Here is a 19,715-nt window from a genome sequence, read left to right as displayed (position 1 = left end):
CACATAGCACACATCACATTTACAGTTTAGACATGGTATATATGATCTTTCTCCCTCTAAATGATATCATTTTTAGAACGAGCCTTTGGATAAGAGTGCTGAAATTTTTTTTCCATAATATAAAGTGGAAAATGAAAGAAGAAAAAGGTAAAAGATTTAAAAAGGGCTCAAATTCAGGAATTGTTGGGGACATTACCATTTTATCATCAATTACAAGTCTCCTATAGCAGATACAACATAAATCAGTCTTGGTATATTGTTTGGATAAAAAATAAAAATGATAGTAACTTATATATATATATATAAAATGTAAAAACTTGTTGAGAAAAAATTGAGGTATAGAAGAATTTTTACTATCTCAAATTTTAAAAATTTTGAATGTAATTTTTAAAGACATATAGCACTTAGTTTTCATATAAGAGGTTACTATTTTTCTATAGGTACTACTATTTTCTTTTGCTAAAAATGGAAAATAGGAAGTGTATAAAAGTTCTAAACAAACACTTGAGTTTCAACTTCATTTTTGGCAGTGCAATAAACCTCCTAGAACAAAAATCAAATTCTACATCAATAACAAGATTCAAAGTATTCGATCGAATCGTATCTACCTCAACTAGGTCCAAGGCGATTTCAATTTACAACATTAAACACTAAGTCGGTATTAATTTGCCTTGAATTGTCTAACTCAATTGAGTTTTTCAAAGAAAAAAAAAAATGGTTGGATTCAAATTGAGTTTTAGATTTGACTCCAATACCCCAAATTACGTTATAAATCCCTCTTCTTTTTCTTCATCCACAAAATCGCCCTTCTTAATTGCCTGCTGCTGCTATTATGGCGACTGAAAGTTGAAAAGCGACATGACAATGTTCTCTCTTCCTCCAATCGTCTTCAAATCTTTTTGTTATAGGCTACATCTTGAACGACAATGTGGGTTTTTGGCTGGCGACAACGTCTGGTGGTACTTCACAGACCTTGAAAGCTTAAGAACAAAGAGTCACACTCACCTGGAGTAGAAGATTCAGATTTGGGAAAGAATGGGTATTGGGTATTTTTTTACATACCAATAATATATATGGTATTATATTATAATATTATCCAGCATTATGAATTACTGATTAGATGTATGGGCTACAGATTGGATTTCAAAAATATATACGGAAGGTAAATAGGTATATTTATATGCCCATGGCATAAAGGTAAGAGCATGAATAATTATATGTTTATAAATATAAACATTTGATAAATTAATTGATTTATAATTAAATTTATTATACTTAAAATTTGAAAAAAAACAATTTAAAAAATGATAATGCTCATATAAAAAAAAATATCATTTAATATATTTTAATAATTAATTAATAAAAATATAATTATTTTAATATTGATTAATTATATCTTATTTTTGAAATTTTATGAGCTATTAAATTAATATGTTTTACATATTGCCCAATATCAATCCCAATTTCTGAGACCAATGTACTTCAATATCTTCCAGAGTTAGTGACCGATACCAAGACCTTTGTATGGCATGATCAACTAACTTGATATGTTGCACTAGGAAGCTTTGGTCAAGTGGATGAAGATTTATTAAAAGCATTTCACCATGGATTGCCTTCAAACTGGCTTCAGCTCCACAAAATCCATTGTTTCATCTTTCCACTGGATGATTGGGTGCGTCTCTACCATGTTAAGTATAACTGGAAAAATAATGTACCTGAAACAAAGTTGTTTCAAAATCTCGAAACTAGGAGCATAAGAGAAGGCAGAATTTGAAAAGAACAGGAAATCTGCATACCTGCAGGATTCTATGCACTTCTAGCTTCCAAGTGGTTGGGGACTGTTTAACACTAGAGTATTATTAGTCATGAAATCATCAGAAAAGGAAACGTGTGCTAAATACGTCTGAGGTAATGAAATGATACATGTATCTGTTGATGGTATAATATAATGAATATTTACAGTATATTTCACAGATTTTCTTGCAGCTAAAAGGGAAGCCGGGAAAGCAAGAAGGGAGAAAGAGGAGGTTGGGTTAGATAAGATTTCTTTGAATATACTTTTGAAAGAATTCTTCCTCCCTACAGTGTGTGTGTATCACCTTATAAACCTCGATTAAGAATCTTGGAAATCGACTCGAGAAATATAAATTGAATCCTTCAGGAACCGGGCCCAAAATTTCCTGGATATCTGAAGGAAGCTCCCTGTAGTGATTTAACTTGTTTCGTATGACTCTCAGTAAATCACGGACACTATCAAATTTGTAGCGCCTGTAGCGGCCAATGTTATTGATGAATGCACCTTCCATCTTTTCATCCCATTTCCCATTCAAAGCCAATGTTCCAATGCTTTCTAATTGTTTTAGGAGTTGGGATTCATTCTCCCTGTCTTCCAATTCCACACGATCACTGACATCTCGAAGAAATGAAAGTCGCATTTCAGAACTCCAAAAGAAAGGATGATGCAACACGTCCATGGCCTTTGGCCTAATAACACATTGAAGCCATATCATCATATAAAGAAAATTTTAATACCTAAATTGCAACGAGTTGAATAGAACTTTAACATTTATAACTGATGCCCTCCAATTCTAAATAGAGATATATGCTTGTAAATAGAGTCAGCCAACAGAAGAGCTGCCTCTTAGATGGACTTTACATACAAACTTATATTATATTATGATTCATGAAAGCAATTCTTTAGCCCAACTTCAAACTTATATTATGATATAAGGACAAATGGATTACCTTAAATCTGGGTCAGGCTCTAGGAGAAGAGAGAAAAGATCCACAGCTTCAGGAATATTCTCTATTAAGAATAGGTCTTTCCTGTTATTCACAATATTCACATCACGTTCAAGATTGTCACCATATGGGTGTTTACCCCCCGTAAGACAAAAAAAAAGAACACAGCCCAAGCTAAATAAATCCACTGCACGTGTTTGGCGTCCATGGCGAAGTTGTTCAGGTGCTTGCCAACCTGAACTCCCATAACCTGCATTTTTAACAATGATATAGAGGAAAGAACAAATATGTTTTAATTAGTCCACATGCAGGAATGTATCAAACACAAGGATGTTTTAGAGAGGCCAGCCCGATACTCAAGTTTAAAAATAAAATTCTGATTAAGGTTTATAGAATTACAAATAGGAATAAGCAAACTGACTGAATCAACATTCAGATTGTTCCTAACTCAAAAGTTTTCCTCCCTGGGCTTATTTAGTTGTAATTTGAACAACCCTACCAGTGTGCTTCCAAGTATTGAAGAACATTAACAACACGACTGATATAAGATACTCACCAGTACCATGGTGAGTTAAGGAAGACATATCCCCAAGAAGACGCTTGCTGATACCCATATCTGAAAGTTTTGCAGATAAGGATTTCCCCTTGATGATTATCAAAATATTTTGAGGCTTTAGGTCGCGATGTATAATTCCAAGTTCATGCAAATGGGCTAGCCCAGAGACCACATCCCTGCACAATTTAGGATTGTGGAAATATCAAATTCCAATAGTTTTATCACGTAATTCATTCAACTCTTTAATCAAGTGTAATTCTAATGTAATTCAGTGGCACTGTTGCATGGAGAAAAATGAGCATATTGTTTATAAGAGTCCAAAGGGAAAATCCCTTTTAGTTGGGATTGAGGAGTCTCATACTTTCGGTCATATCAGACAAAAGGCTTTCATATACACATCTATGTACTAGTTATAAAGATAAAGAATAACCAAACGAATGGTATGAGAAAACTTAACCAGTATCCAAAGGAAGAAGGAGATCTAGGACTTTGAACATACCTCATCAATTTTAACAACTGAGGAGAGGGATATCCATTAGTCTTCCATAATTCAAAATCCTTGTTTGGATCCATTATTGAATGTAATCGAACAATATACTCATTCAAGATGTTGGAATCCCAGTCCTGGTTAACTAGTTGATCTTGAGAATCGGAGCATAAATAAATCAAATCACTTAAGCTACAATTGCAGCGTTCCAGAGAGAGATAAACAAAATCTTGATCATACTCCACTCCATGCCATCGAACAATATTTGGATGCTGATCTGATGCAATAAGATTCTGAATTTCTTTCAAAGCCACATCATGATGTGTCCGCACAAGGCGTTTAACAGCTACTGGACGGCCATCATAAATTCCCTCAAGTACAATGGTACCGTTGCTTCCCTTAGCAATTTCTTTCTTAGATACAAGCATCTTACCAATCTTGCGTTCGCCTACATGAACATCAGCAAGACTATTAGAGTTCAACTCCAATTTTATTTCATTTCTCTCGACTTGTGAAAGTCCATTATTGTCTGCAACCTTACTCTCATGTGAGATATTTCCATGCCTTTTCTCATTACTGGCATTGTTCTTATTGATTACTGATTTCCGAGCTTTCTTCTTTTTGGGACTGATACCTTGTACTTTAGAATCCTTGGGCCTTGATTTGCCAGGTTCTCGAACTGCAAAAAATTGGTAAATGATGAAGCCAACAATGAACAGTAGTGGGGCAGCCCATATTCCAAGTTTCTCAATATTGTCAGAAACAATACTCATGATATCCATTTCACTAGCATCACCACCATGAACACTCAAAGTCCCCTCAGAAAGGGGCAATGCAAGCAGTGGTTTGCCTTGGCCAAGGTGATGAGGTCCAGGTAACCTGCCAACAGGCTGTGAAAGAGATTTGGGTTCAGAAGCAGGAAGAGAGAGCACTTCCACAGCAGGAAGAGCCTTAGGTAGTCTATCATGCATGGGAAAAGAATCTAACAAGCTATGGGATTTGGGTTCAGAAGCAGGAAGAGAGAGCACTTCCACAGCAGGAAGAGTCTTAGGTAGTCTATCATGCATGGGAAAAGAATCTAACAAGCTAGGCTCACGGATTCGGTATACAGAAGCCCTTGTCTGACAATGCAATGGAGACTCAATATCACTCATATATTCTGAACCAATCTCAGTCCCTGGACACTGAAAAACAGCCTCAATATCAGCAAACTTTACATTCCACAACACCTTGCCAGAAGTTGGAGAGAAATGCTGCAGTACATAATCTGTCCTCATGATGTAAAGTGGCAGCTCAACTTTCTGCAAATCCACATCACCAGGCTCTATCAATTCTTCAATCTCTTCCCTAGATAGAATAGGGTTTTCTTCATCACTTTGAAACCCTCCTATCAAAGGAGAAGCATCTGATCTAAAAGTGTTAATAATTGTTCCAGATTTGGCGTCAACAAGAAATACTGTGGTTTTCTTTGATCCCACTGTGACTCCATCCTTTGATACATAAGGCGCACCTTCAACATATTTTTCAGGAGTCAATAGAAGTTTTTCCTGGGGCCAACAAACAGTAATGCACATTAACCAGAGCAATCTGGAAAAACAAAATGAGTATTTCTCCAGGCTAAGAAAAGATTAACATCAGGTTATTTTTAGTATCCAAACTGCAAAAGATTCACATCTTTCTAGCGAAGCTCCAGACTACAACAGCATAATAAATGATCAATCTTTCAACAAATCAAAGCCCAAGCAAAATCTTCTAGGTTTCAAACTAAAGAACTATGCTTTTTAATCACATATGTGGCCAACACCATACAGTTGGGGTTGTTGTTATCTATACACTCACCACCAAAAGCATAAAGATAAAAGTTAAGCTTGCATACCCTTTTTCCGAAGCTAATGTTATGCCTGTACAGTTCCCAATCATCTCCACAATCTATAAAGAAGTCAGTACTCAGCTGCTTGTCGTTATCACCATCAAGAAAAGCCTGATACGAAGAATAGATAGATGAACCAGACGCGAACGACCACAGTATTTTCCTCGAACTAGCCTCCACGAGATAAATTGTCCCATCTAAAGCAGCCACTAGCGCTATATCATTTTTACTGAACCAAACACCAAACACAATTCATGAATTCCTAGTTTACCCAAAATATCTGAATTCACCTAGCAAATCTGAATCCAGAAAACCCAAATTTCCAGGTTCTACAAAGTTTTAAAAAAACTGCAAAAAAATTCTATAAAACCCTAATATTCAAGCGGAATCAAAAGAATCAAGAAATCATCGGTACTCACGGCGCTTGTGGCACTATGGAATTGGCCTTCAAGATATCGAAACCCTTGCTGTCGAGATTCAAGAGGGAGGTCTCCGGCTTCGTTGAGATTGCGAGAACGCCCGATATGGAGATGAACCACAGAAGAAAGATCAAAGAACGTTTCATCTCAACCTTGATTTCAGATTTTACTCAATAAATTAGAGTTTTCAGAATTATTTTTGAGATTCAACTGGCGGGTTGTGCTTCTTCCCTTGGCAGATACCCAAAAGCTGTTTCGGATCCGTTACCGGAACAAGGAGAAAGAAGAAATCGGGTATTGTATGGTGGCGGCTCCGGTTAATTGCCGTGACCAATCATATCTTGACATGTCATCGTCGGCGCAGTCATTTTGAGGAGAGGTTTATAATTTCGCCCCTGAGTTACATCCGCTGACTTCTCGGGGTATTTTGGAAATTAAAGTACGCTACGTCTCTATGGGAATATTTACGATTTCGTCCCTGAGTTTCATTCTAAGTCTTTTTGGACGACTAGGGTATTTTGGAAAATAAAAGTAGGAAAATCCATAGACAAGGATTAGAGCCGTAGGTTTTGGGGATCGATTGTTTTGAAAAAGAAACGCCGAAGTTTTTGAATCGGAAATTTTTTTTATACGTAGTTAATAAGGTATTAAATACAAAATGTTTTTAACATATCGCTTATTACAATTTAATACATAAGTAATAGGGGAATAAAAATAAAATAAAAAATAAAAAATAAAAAATAGTAAAAGAGTGTTCTTAGAAAGGTCCATGAAAATTAAAAAATAAAAATAAAGAAAATGTTCTCATATTCTATTTATAAAAAAAAGGATAAAAAAATTAAAATTGGTTAAAATTTTGTGTATTTTAAAATTATTTAATATTTATAATAAATAAAATGAATTTAAAAAGATATATAGAAATAATTTATTAATTTTAAAATTATGTTAGAATTCCATGAAAGTGAAAATATTAAATAAAATGATATTTTTCATATTTGATTTATTATGAAAGTATGAAAAATAATATATATATATATATATATATATATATTCTCTTAATCTTTCTAAAAGGAGAGTTTTCAATTTTTTTATACTAACTTCTAGGACTTGAAAGGTTAAAAACTTCTATTTAAACTCAATGCACTTTTATCTTTATTTGAATAATTTTATTTTATTTTTAAAAAAATTAACTTACTCATATGATTTGTATCTTAATAATTTTTTAATATTTTAATATAGTATTAATATATAATTATATATTTTTGTACTATACCAACAATTTTATTAGATTAATTATAAACATATTAGAAATTAGATAAATTGATAAGAAAGACACCAAAAGAAGGAAACAAATATGCAAATTAAAGTGATTTGAATGTATAATGTCAAAACTTAGTTATGATATTATATTAAACTATTAATTTTTCTAAAACTTTAAACTTATAGGATTAAAGTTTAACATGCATATCATGCTCCTTAACACAAAGTATCTCACAAATCACCCCATGTAGACATGACAAAAACTCATAAGTTATATTTGGTTTTCAAAAATTTGAAAGAAAATGTAAAGGAAAGAAAATAAAGAAAAAATGATTAATTTTTTTTTAAAATTTAATAAATTATTTTTATATGTTTTTTTAAACTCATTTTACTTATTTCTTTCCATGATTAAATAATTTTAAAATATATAAATTTTAAGTTAATTTTAATTATACTTATTTTATTTAATAAAACTCAACATGAGAAAATCAGGAATCAAACATAGTCATTGGTGTGGTGTGTAAGTAGCTCATACATATATAGCAACTTTTTACCCAATCTAATTACAAATGACATGGTTTGATAGTTATTGCTCTTTTTAAGTACAGTTTCCAAACAAGTGGAAGTCTCCAAATTTATTTTCAAATTGCCCATGCAAAAGAAGCATCAATTTGAAAGGCATATGCAGCTTGGGAGCACTGTCTTTCATGTTATTGTCTTACGATTCTGTTTTCTTCCTCAATCGCCATTCAAAATATAAGCATTTGTTTGATGAAGATCAATGAAAAACCCTGGCCCCTAAAACCATAAACAACTTTCAACTAGCCAAAAACCCAAAGAGAAAAAAGAATGCAGCTGCTTAAGCTTCATAGACTTTGCACTCCTCATCAGCAGGGTTTGTCTTGCAGAAATCCTCCAATGGGTCTCCACTTCCTTCTGCAGCAAAACCTGGCCACTTGGCTGCCACCAGATGAGCCAAATCGACCACCCGTTGGCTGCAAAACAACAACCAAACAGGCTATAAGCTACAGCTTAAATTTTAATTACGAGTACATTTGACAATGCTTTTAGAAAACACTTTTAATATAACAAGGGTTTTTGAAAAAAACATTTAGGTACTTGACAAATTTTATAAAATATTTTTAAAAAGTTCAAAAATCACGAATAATATTTCCTAAATAAGCACTTGGAGCTCCTTTGATTGTGATTTTACAAAGCATAACATTTCTAACACATAGAAATGTTCTCTAAAATCACAATCAAACAAGTTTTTAATGAATGATTCTTGCAAACACTTCTAACGAGCTCTTTGAGTATAAACACCATTGAAAACACTTTGAATTAATTGGTTCATCTTATGAGCAATGAATCACATGAATTTGAACTAGTATAAACTCTCACCTGTAACCCCATTCATTGTCGTACCAGGCGACCACCTTGACCATATCATCTCCCATGACCATGGTGAGTGATGCATCAATGGTGGAAGAAACGTCAGAGCACTTGAAGTCTACTGAGACGAGGGGGACGTCACAGACAGCCAGAATGCCCTTCAATGGTCCGTCAGCTGCCTTCCTGAAGGCGGCATTGACATCCTCAGCTGTGATTCCTTTCTTCTCAACATTCACGACAAGGTCAACAACTGATACATTAGGGGTGGGCACCCTGAGGGCAATGCCATTGAGCTTGCCCTTGAGCTGGGGCAGCACAAGGGACACGGCCTTGGCTGCGCCAGTGCTTGTCGGGACTATGTTCAATGCTGCTGCCCTGGCTCTCCTCAAGTCCCTGTGTGAAGCATCCAAAAGCCTCTGCGCAAACCACAACAAAAGCCATGTTTTTCAAACACCTTTACACCAAGAATTTCATTGATGATCATTGGCTAATGAAGAGTAGAATCGACCTGGTCTCCAGTGTAGGAATGGGTGGTAGTCATTGTTCCTTTGACAATGCCTAGAAAACAAGTAAAGGGTCAGTTAAGAATCTAAAATCAATTCACATATTCAGATATTACTGTGAAAGTGGGAAATGCTTACCCAATTCTTCATCCAGGATCTTCACAAAAGGAGCCAGGCAATTTGTAGTGCAGGAGGCATTGCTGCAAACATCAATATCTCAATCAATATGCCTTAGAATTAGGGATGACAAAGTTCCATACAAGTTGCCCAATATCATTTAAATCCAACACATTTTTTGCGAGTTTGGATGGAATATAATCAGGTTTTAATCAAATTCGTGTTGACCTTTATAACCCATTTAGTAAATAGGCAGGTTTTGCGTCAATTTGCATTATATGAAAATTTACTCATTTAATAATTTTATTAATCAACTTAATTATAACTTTAAACTATTTAATCCACATTTGATGTTACCGTTTAATAATTAGTAGAATTTGAGTAATTAGAATTTGAGTTTATATTTTTTATATGATTATCATTCGGGTCGACTTATGTAGTAGAGAATATTTGGGCTTTAACATGACACAAATGCAACCCCATCTACACGTATTGTCACCCCTACTTAGAATGTATTCACTTGGCTGCCATATACTCTCAACTCACCTCACAATGTTGGAAACCTCATGGGAGTAATCTCCTTCATTTACTCCAACAACATAGGTTGGAATATCAGCCCCTTTGGCTGGTGCCGTGATAATAACCTTCTTGGCACCAGCTTGGATGTGTTTTCCAGCACCAGGGCCGTCCACGAAGACTCCGGTCCCCTGCAGGAAACCCCAAAATCTCAAATTTCCCAGGGTTCAATGTAAGGAAAACACACAACCTGAGGCCTAATACCATGATATTACCTCAATAACAATGTCGATACCGAGCTCAGCCCATGGGAGCTTCAGGGGGTCCCTGCTGGAGACGACCTTGATGGGCTTGCCATCCACGCTGATGGTCTCGTTGTCCACTATCTTCACTTCAGCTTTGAATGTTCCAAGCATAGAGTCATATTTCAGCAAGTGCGAAGCCTGCGTTTTTTTACAAATCAATACTGTTGAATCAACCAATCTAGATCATGAAAATCATGGAAATTCATTTGGGAAATTCAGAGTATTGCTTACGTTCTTCACACCACCACTGTCATTGACGACAATAACATCGAGGGGAGAGTCTTTCCGCCCATGCCAGCACCGGAGGAAGTTCCTACCAATGCGCCCGAATCCATTGATCGCCACCTTCAATTTGGCCACTGTTTCTCCCCTAACTGGAGCTGGCCCTCCAGCCTAATTTCAAAGAATCAAATCCAACTTATCAGTACTACCAAAATAATTACAATCCATCTTCATATAATGAATCTTCTTCAAACTCTATATCAATAACCCTATTTTCCATATTTTACCCTGATGGGTATAGATTTCAAAAATAAAAATAAAAATCCAGTTTTGCAGTAGTTGATTATCATCAGTTGCTCAAAACCCATATAAACATGCTTGAGAACAATCAAAATAGATGATGCTTAAGAAATTAATCAAACAAGATAACAATCAAAAGTTCTTGCAGATAACCTTGGGAGTAAGTTGGGAAGCCACAACATCAAAGAAGGAAGGCTCTCTAGCATTCTTGGCAAAGGTCACACACCCACCGGATCTAAGCCCAGAGAACTCAGCCACTTCCAGCCTCTGCATATAGCCAAAAAGAACTGAGCTATATATGCTTCCTACAAAGGAGAAAAAAGAGAAAGTGGGAGACAGACCTTGGCGAAAAACTGAGTGGGAAAAGAGTGAGAGGCCTTGGAGGGGTGCCTGGTGTTGGTTGTTGGGATTCTTGAAGAAGCCAGAGCTGCATGAGAGGCCATGGCTGCAACTAAAGCTAAGAGGAAAGCTTCCTCAGCACTATATATACAGTTGAATTGGTTGATTCAGTTATTAACAATACATTGTCAAAGGTTTAAGTATAAAATTATGGCTGCAACTGGGGTAAAGAAAATGTGTGGTGAGAGAAGGGGACATGCAGATATGAGATAAGATGATGTTATGGGGCATCCACTGCAACCTAAAAGATCTGAGCCACAGGTTCTTGACTTCTTGGAGCCTCACCCATTAATCTTTTTTCCCAAAATCTCCTCACATATTTTTCTGAATGACAGATAGCTTAATTACCACAAATTGTGAGGAGACGTCAGATGTGGTGTATGAAATGAGCCCAATACACCGTGAAAAAGCAGAAAATTAAAGGCCCCACACCCTGTAATTTTCTTTCTTTTTTTTTGGGCCATTTTTTTCTGGTTCATAAGAAATCATGGTGGATGGTGGACAAGTTTCGGAGAATAATATCTTTGTTTTCTCATTTTGGAGTGACATGGGTTAATAGCATTTCCTAGCTAAGAACTGAAGAAAGAAAAAAACTCGGCTCTGTTCTGAAGTCTGTTGATTGGACCAGTGCCATGAAAACTGTGTAGTGAATTGGAAGGTTATAATATTGGAAATTTTGAGCCACATGAAATGGGCTTATATTCTTTCTGTGATTTTTGCAATGAAATGGGCGAAACTAAAGTTAGAAAAGTGAAATTTTGACTTGGGTTCATTCTCTTCTCACTTCTCAGCAGTGAAATTGACGAAGCTTAGAATTTCTCATTTCAATTTAACGGTCCAAAGACCCTTAAATTAATGGGTAGTAACTAATTTTAGAAAACAAAATTGTGATTTAATTTATCCTATTTTCTTTTCATAGTTTTATTTGGCTAAATAGATTTTGAATAAAAGAAATATTTTCCAACTATTTTAAAAAATACAATTGTTTATCAAATTAAAATATTTTAATTTTTTTTATGTTTTTAATAATTAAAATTATTGAAGCCACTTTAGGATTCAAGCCTACAACTTATCCATCACTTTATGATGTTACAGTGGTGGATACTTATTTAAAGTTTTCATTCCATTATTCTTAAATTTAATTCTCTTGCAGAAAAAAATTAGCAAACACATGCACAAGTTTTTTTTTTTCATCAAAATAAATTTGATAGTTTAAAAAACATTTTATGTTGGCATAATATATAATACAAGTAAAATTAAGAAAAAATATATATTATCAAATAAATGTGGAGTGTAAAATAGATATAAATTTTGTTTCCCAGGGGAACAATTCATTACCCTTTGGAAGAGAAAAGGCAATGGCTTTCATAGAAAGTCTGTGAGCACAGCGCCGCACCCCCCCCCCCCCCCCCCCCGGGGGATACATGATTCAGTTCCAAAATTTCACGTGAATGATTAAAAAAAAAAAAAAAAAAAGACCCCCTTTCCTCTTAATTCCTAGGGTAAACAGGCCATTAGAACATTTTGTAGTTGTTTAGAAAACCCTAGACTCACATTATCACAATTTTTCGCAAAATAGGAGACAACATAGTGGCACTAATCTCAAGCTTGAATATTCAAGGAGTACCTTATAAGTTGGACAATTGGATGCAGAAAACCTAATCAATTTCACTTGCAGCCAATTTAAACAACTAAAATAGGCCTTTCAGAGAATAGTTTAGCAAGTTACAATACAGAATAGTACTATATGGATCTCAGCCCAAAACTTGAGCAGTTTGTTTGGTTACATAAGGCGAAAATTTATTCGCTGGAATGATGCCCTATTGTTGACGAGAAGAAAAGGAAACATAAGAGGTGATACGGCAAAGTTGAGGATTGTTTCAGAATCTGGGAATTACTCTGTGTTTGAAGGCCAATTGCAGCACAATGTAAACATGGGCATTCTCATATGGCAGCTTCCATTTCATCTGAGTTAATAGTCGCTCCATTTGGGGCATCATCTGCTTCATCTGGGGAATCTTCTGATCGGAGCTGAGAAGAAACATCATCTATGGCAGAGTTCAGTTGGTCGATCTTCTGTGCCAGTATTTTCCGTGTTTTCTGTGAATCAGTTGTCAACTTGTTAGAAAGGAGCATGATATAAATATAACAAATCCCAGATGATCACTACACTGCAGCTGGTGATTCAAACACATAAATCAAACAGTAGTGTAACTTTCCCTTCCTTCATCCCTGCTCATCCAGTGAGTTTAGGGCAGACATGAACAACACTCAATTGTCATCAACTTTTCAAAAATGGAAGGGTAATTGTACATTGGACGAGATAATAACAAAGCACAGATTCAAATGGTTGAAAATTGATGGCCATAAGATGTCTAAAACTGACTTTTCTGTCATCATATTCAAGAAGACCTCAATCAAGATGAATGAATCAAAGATTATGGAATCATCAAATGCCTAACCCGTTATGTCACGACCCTACTCTCCACCCGATATTATCGGGTTCAGGGCTGCAGTGGCGCACACACAACCCACTAATGGGCCCCGGTTTTGCTTCTTTCTTGGGCATACACCCTCAAGAAAAGATTTCGATAATGTGTTGTGAAAGCCCTCCATATATGGCTTTTCCCCATTCACTCCTCGGACAATGTGGGACACTACAGTCCACTCCCCTTGGGGCCCAACGTCCTCGCTAGCACACTTCCAGTTGGAGATCAAGCTTTGATACCATTCTATCACGACCCCACTTTCCACCCGATATTGTCGGGTTTAAGGCTGCAGTGGTGCACACACAGCCCACCAACTGGCCTCAATTTTGCTTCTTTATTGGCCTATGCCCTCAAGAAAAAGACCTTAATAGTGTTGTTGTGCAAGCCCTCCATAAATGGCTCTTCACCACTCACTCTCCGGGTGATGTGGAACACTACGGTCCATCCCTTTGGGGCCCAACGTCCTTGCTGGCACACTTCCGGCCGCAGATCAGGCTCTAATACCATTCTATCATGACCCCACCTTTCACCCAATATTGTCCAATTCAAGGTTATTGTGGCGCACACATGGCCCACCAGTCGACCCTAGTTTTGCTTCTTTATTAAGCCTACACCCTCAAAAAAAGGCCTCAATAATGTTGTTGTGCAAGCCCTCCATATATGGCTCTTCACCACTCACTCCGCAGGTGATGTGGGAGCCACTTAGGGAGTGAGTGGTGAAGAGCCATATATAGAGGGTTTGCACAACAACACTATCAAGACCTTTTCTTGAGGGACCTTTTCTTGAGGGTGTAAACCCAATAAAGAAACAAAACTAGGGTCGGCTAGTAGACTGTGTATGTGCTAATGTAGCCCTGAACCGAACAATATCGGATGGAAAGTGGGGCTATGACAGAATTGTATCAAAGTTTGACCTTCGACTGAAAGTGTGCCAGCGCTGGACCCTAAGAAGGGTGGACTGTAGTGTCCCACATCGCCCCGGGGAGTGAGTGGTGAAGAGTCATATATGGAGGGCTTGCACAACAACATTATCGAAACCTTTTGTTGAGGGTGCAGGCCCAATAAAAAAGCAAAATCAGGACTAGCTGGATGGTTGTGTGTGCGCCACTACAACCCAGAACCCGACAATATCAGGTGGAGAGTGCGGTCGTGACACATTAAAAGGGAAAGTGGCTACAAAGCCCATGCTACTTTATCACATAAAATACAAACAAGTCAAAAAGTAGAGCATCTAAATGATGAGTGTAGCCAAAATGAGTTGTTGAGGCAGATGCGTTACAATCCAAGACAACACAAAATGAATGCATTTGCAAGATGAGAGAAAAGCCACATACAATGGTTTGGTTGTGGGCTAAAAAGACCAACTGCTACCAGTGAAATGTAATTTGATCAAAGTTGAAAGTGTCATAAGGACAATAAAGAACATGGGTCGTTGCAGTTAGCAACTTCTTGGATTCCTTGCTATAGTATATATTTTGAGGGACACTAGTACTTGGAAGCAATTATTTATGGGGCTTCAGAAAATAAATTAAAAAAGAAAATAGCAATTATTTAGGGAATTTTGAAAATGAAACAGAAATTTCCCATCATCCAACTTTACATCAGGCACAATAGCTGAAGAAATTTTGACACAGAAAAATCACATTTCAGTTAGATCTCCAATAAATAAATAAATAAATAAATAAAAGATGTTACCAGAAAATACCTGAAAATAATAAGTTCCAAAAAATAAAATCCACACATATATGTGGAGATCAAATAAGATAAGCTAAATCCCTTAAGAATTGTTCTACTAAAAATTAATTGCATAGAGTCAACACAAACTAATCACCTCCAAAGCCTTTTCTTCATCATAGATGAATTTGGGCAGTTTCCTCATTAAATCCTTCCGATCAGCTCCAGCCAGTGCCTTGCTAATCTAAAGACAAAAACTTGTCAGCCAGCAATAATATTTAACAGAAATCCAAATTTCCAGCTGTATTCGATGAGTAGCATAAACACCCATGGTCACAAACTGCACCAAATGGATGTTCCGTAGCCTAAAACGTTTTGAGATTGTTGACTGTAACATGATATGATCGTTAAAAAGTAAATAATAAGGTATCAGAATCATAGTAGCAACAAACTATTGATTCATAAACCATTCCAAAAAAAATCATTTGGATGTACGAGATGTCAACCCAGTATAATTCACACAAACTGACTGTCGATTCAGGGAAGATAAATACATAGCAAATCAGTATTACCTGAGGTGCATATACACAACCGAGCGTGCCAACTATTAATCCTCCCAAAACAAAGCCACCCAAAAAGAAGTTTGCATTGCTTTGCTTTCCACCATCGTCACTGTATTACACAAGCAGGATGATAATGTTTTACCGAAAAATCCTTATTAAAAAGCACAATGGAACTACTTGAATGATGTATGGCTCATTGAAAAGTTGAGAAACAACTTCAAGAAGGCAAAAAGGCCTGTTTAATAATTAGGGAAGGGGAACAGAAAAGTAGAATTCTAGTTATATTAGTGTATGTGATCTTGCATAATAATTGGAATGATTGCCAATTAAAGTAGAAGCATTGTGCTTCATTTTGGATATCATAATCAGACACAAGGACTACAAAACAATAAGCACCACAAAATAAAGAAAGCTGATACCTATATGCTGCTTGGACTGTAAGTGCCCTTTTAGAGGTAAAAAATTGCACTTTCCCAACATGATTTGGATTGAAAGACAAATTGGTGGGGCCCAAACTACCAAGATACCGGTCCACTGGCTTCAAACAAGCACCTACCATTGAATTTCATAAGTTATAGAAAAGTTAACATGATCTCAAAACCAAAATGACAACCAAACAAAAGATGATAAGCCAAAAGTTTCGTTAGTGACAAATTAATATAACAAGTGGGTCATACATTCATGAGAAAATTTTATATGAATTTCAACCAGCCCGAATGGATGAACCTACTTTCTCATCTAGAAAATGGAAATGTTTCCAGAACATCAAATTATCAATTAAGATGGAATTTTATTTGATATAATAAGTTGGAATGGACCTTGCTCAACAGTATGCTATGCTGCAAACACCTTTAATTCCCATGGGAATAGGAAATGTCAAAAATAGAAAGGAGAATACCCCACATTCAGCTAATAACAAAAAGAATAAGAACTCAGATGGGATTCGCACCATCTACAAACCCAATGAGACTAATGCCAAAGTTGCAGAACAGAATGCAATAGCTGACCCCAAACATAACAACATTTTAGATATAGAAAGCGATAAACTAAGTTACAATACTGCTTTATGAATAAGACCACTCTTAGTCCCAATAACACTGACATTAGGAGTAAAACAAATGATTGTCATACATGCATACCCATTTGAAAAGCTAGACAATATGAAAGTTATGATCTTCTCTCCCTCATAACCACTTCTCATGCAGACACGACAAGAATAAGATAAACAGACTCCCACAGTAGGTCAGGGGATTGGCTCTGATATGATTTATAATGACTCTCTCCCTCTTATTATATAGATACGACTCTCATAGCTTTAAAATGCATCTACACGGCTAAGAGAAGTCCACTACATATACATGGTGTCAAGAACTTCTCTCTCAGGTGACCTAAGATCTCACATGTAACATAATAGACCCAGTTGTGGATTGTAAACCTTGAACACTAGCATTCTCAAGCCATATAAGGATGAAAAAGGAGTTACACTAATCCCATCCAACTCTTGAGCAATTTTCTATGCTCTCATTTAGTAATTAGAAAGAATGAGAGAAGAATAAATGAATTTAATATACAATGCTTAAAAAAAAGAATATTATTAATATTTTCCTTTCCCAAGAACCAACCAGTTAAGGGTTTGATTGGCGATTGTTCTTGAAAATAGTTTTATGGTCTTTACAAAAGAAAATGGTGTTCAAACTTAGAAAATGTTGGGCTAGGTTTTGCAACCCATGAAGAGTCTCTTAAGCCCATATATTAAGCTATTCATTTTTCATGTTTCTAAGCCCAAGTATAGCCAGCATCTAGGGTTTCTTTTGGGGATGCTGAAAAACCAAAATCGGTAGATAGTGGAAGAGAGAAAAAGAAGGGAAAATGAAAGCTGTTTTTCTGGGCACCATCCAAAGGTTCAGAGGTGCAAATAAAGTTGTGAAGATGAAACTTTTACAGGTGATTCCTTCAATTTTTCATGAGGAGATTCTTCCTTCAACTTTTTGTGAAAGCTCTTGTGGTATAATCTCTCCACTCTCATAATTTCTGTATTTCTAAGATGATGGATTTGCATCTCAAATAATGATATATTTCCACTAGTCTCCATTGTGCAGAAGCTAGTGAGGAGTTGCATTCCTATTTTTATTGAAATGGAAGAAATCTTCTCTGTGATTTTTTCCCTCCTTTCGGAGGGCTTTTCCATGTTATCCCCGGTGTCATCTTACTCAGATGCTTTTGGATTATCACTGTCTTTTCTTGCTAGTTGTTATTATTATAGAAGAATTTTGAACCTATGCAAGTGAAACGCACACTATTCCTTAAATATTCACTATTCCCAAATATGTTTAACTATTCCCACCTCACTTAGCTATTATTCAACTACTATCATGTGCCCCGATAGAAAACACATTTGACAAATTTTGACATAAAATAGTTTTCTGAGAATTTATTCTGAAAAAAGTGTTTTTGAGGACGAATTTAGTGTTTTCAGAGCATCAACCAAAAATATAGAGACTAATAGGAACTTTTGAATTGTACACAAGTATACAGGACATCCACAAAGAATAAGCTGAAAACTGTTTTTCATAGTTGAGTTCCAAACAATAAAAAAACTGTTCCAAAAGATGCTTTTTGCTAACAGTGTTTGAAAATGTTTCCAAATAGGCCCTAATCTTCTAGGATTGCCCATCATGACATTTCAGTCTTAGGGCGCATAAATTGAGTTGAATCACATACAAAACATTAACATGAACAGCTGTATGATAGAGCGATAAGAGCTGTGGTTTCAGCCACATTGCCTTCAATTTAATAATGTATGCGAGAAGACACATCAATAAACAATAAAAAATAAATACAAATGAAAAAAAAACCACTAACAAATCCCAAATCATAAACAATAACAGAATGCTCCGTTTGGTTGCCCAGAAAACTTAGACTCATGGAAAAAAATAAATTAAAACTTAGAATGTCACAGCATCCAATTCGATCTTAACAGTCTTCAAGCTGTCGTTTATTTTCCTGCGATTTCTCGCAACCAAACGGGCATGATAAAGCAGATCAAAAGACAAAATCCAAGAGAAAGATTACCAGATGAAAAATGAACCAACGAATTTGAAAAGGCAGCCATCGCTTCCAAAGAAAACACTGAGAGAAACAAATTTGGGAGAGAAAGGAGTGACGAAATGAAGCCTGAGTGGATTGAGAAAAGAAAAACAAGTGATTTTTTTTTCGATGAGATCGAAGAGCTGAGAAATGAAAAGGATTCAGTACATTGGGACCAGCCCCTTTACCATGGTCTCACGGACTAGCTATTGTAGATTGATTGCCATTCAACGGCTCAGATACAAAATATGGTACCGTATGACTAGGACAAGCCCTTTTGGTTCCAGTTGGCGTAACGGGCAGCCCATGATTGACTTCGGCCCATTATTTGAAATAAAGTGGGCCCAAACCTCCTTGTTTATAATGGGCTTGAGAATTCACGGCCTATGACAAGGTCAGACGGAAAACCCAAGAATTCAATCTAGGAATTTAGCCCATCGATATCCATAAAACAAATTTTATGACGTGAAATTATTTATTTTTTGAATGGTTTAATTTAATTAGTTTTTTAATAATAAATTTAATTTAAAAGTTTGTGAAATGTGTTTTTAAAATTAGAAAAAATATTTTTTTATTCTAAATTACAGAAAACTGTTTTTTGGGTTTTTTTGTCATATATAAAGAGAGTTTAAACATAACATTGAGTACAAACTCAAAGTATGCTCCATAATTTTTTTGAACTCAAACCAAAACTTAAGGGGTTGTTTGCCCTTTCTTTCTTTCCCCCCTTGTTTGTCCTACTTTATTTTTTATTTTTAATTTAATTTAACAATTGCTGAAGAATGAAGGAAGAGACAACATAGGGAACCAACAC

The 19,715-nt window shown here is 35.9% G+C and overlaps 3 protein-coding genes across 3 annotated transcripts; all 3 read right to left on the bottom strand.

Annotated features, from left to right (window-relative positions):
- Positions 1 to 1,871: 1,871 nt before the first annotated feature.
- LOC100247854 (serine/threonine-protein kinase/endoribonuclease IRE1b) lies at positions 1,872 to 6,690 on the bottom strand. The gene is made up of 6 exons (XM_002272898.5): positions 6,075 to 6,690; positions 5,662 to 5,884; positions 3,798 to 5,332; positions 3,299 to 3,474; positions 2,746 to 2,992; positions 1,872 to 2,484 (listed from the first exon to the last, which is right to left on the bottom strand). The coding sequence occupies exons 1-6, from the start codon at positions 6,218 to 6,220 to the stop codon at positions 2,034 to 2,036; spliced, it is 2,778 nt and encodes a 925-aa protein (XP_002272934.1). The 5' UTR covers positions 6,221 to 6,690; the 3' UTR covers positions 1,872 to 2,033.
- A 1,247-nt stretch (positions 6,691 to 7,937) lies between these two features.
- On the bottom strand, positions 7,938 to 11,326 carry LOC100259814 (glyceraldehyde-3-phosphate dehydrogenase B, chloroplastic). Its single transcript, XM_002273718.5, has 9 exons — positions 11,031 to 11,326; positions 10,843 to 10,956; positions 10,399 to 10,560; positions 10,138 to 10,305; positions 9,893 to 10,053; positions 9,368 to 9,429; positions 9,235 to 9,284; positions 8,736 to 9,142; positions 7,938 to 8,329 (listed from the first exon to the last, which is right to left on the bottom strand). Exons 1-9 carry the CDS (start codon positions 11,130 to 11,132, stop codon positions 8,194 to 8,196), a joined length of 1,362 nt encoding a protein of 453 aa, XP_002273754.1. The 5' UTR covers positions 11,133 to 11,326; the 3' UTR covers positions 7,938 to 8,193.
- A 1,410-nt stretch (positions 11,327 to 12,736) lies between these two features.
- On the bottom strand, positions 12,737 to 19,109 carry LOC100242710 (uncharacterized). Its single transcript, XM_002273881.4, has 5 exons — positions 18,887 to 19,109; positions 16,234 to 16,366; positions 15,824 to 15,923; positions 15,409 to 15,495; positions 12,737 to 13,188 (listed from the first exon to the last, which is right to left on the bottom strand). Exons 1-5 carry the CDS (start codon positions 18,924 to 18,926, stop codon positions 13,033 to 13,035), a joined length of 516 nt encoding a protein of 171 aa, XP_002273917.1. The 5' UTR covers positions 18,927 to 19,109; the 3' UTR covers positions 12,737 to 13,032.
- Between the last annotated feature and the right edge of the window lie 606 nt (positions 19,110 to 19,715).

Source organism: Vitis vinifera, chromosome 18 (assembly GCF_030704535.1).
Source record: "Vitis vinifera cultivar Pinot Noir 40024 chromosome 18, ASM3070453v1".
Taxonomy (NCBI): Eukaryota; Viridiplantae; Streptophyta; class Magnoliopsida; order Vitales; family Vitaceae; genus Vitis; species Vitis vinifera.
The sequence above is the reverse complement of the archived record's forward strand: the minus strand, read 5'-3'. Positions and strand labels throughout refer to the sequence as shown.

Bases quoted from the DNA above. Each gene is read 5' to 3' on its own strand.
- LOC100242710 (XM_002273881.4), bottom strand. From the start codon at position 18,926: ATGGCTGCCTTTTCAAATTCGTTGGTTCATTTTTCATCTG. The intron at 15,496-15,823 runs GTAATACTGATT...TTTTGTCTTTAG, and splicing joins GTTGTGTATATGCACCTCAG to ATTAGCAAGGCACTGGCTGG. The intron at 13,189-15,408 runs GTGATTAGTTTG...ACTGATTCACAG, and splicing joins ATGAAGAAAAGGCTTTGGAG to AAAACACGGAAAATACTGGC.
- LOC100259814 (XM_002273718.5), bottom strand. From the start codon at position 11,132: ATGGCCTCTCATGCAGCTCTGGCTTCTTCAAGAATCCCAACAACCAAC. The intron at 9,285-9,367 runs GTAAGCATTTCC...CTTGTTTTCTAG, and splicing joins GATCCTGGATGAAGAATTGG to GCATTGTCAAAGGAACAATG. The intron at 9,143-9,234 runs GTCGATTCTACT...TGGTTTGCGCAG, and splicing joins ATTCCTACACTGGAGACCAG to AGGCTTTTGGATGCTTCACA.
- LOC100247854 (XM_002272898.5), bottom strand. From the start codon at position 6,220: ATGAAACGTTCTTTGATCTTTCTTCTGTGGTTCATCTCCATATCGGGC. The intron at 3,475-3,797 runs GTATGTTCAAAG...TAAATTGTGCAG, and splicing joins CAGTTGTTAAAATTGATGAG to GGATGTGGTCTCTGGGCTAG. The intron at 2,485-2,745 runs GTAATCCATTTG...ATGTGTTATTAG, and splicing joins GAGCCTGACCCAGATTTAAG to GCCAAAGGCCATGGACGTGT.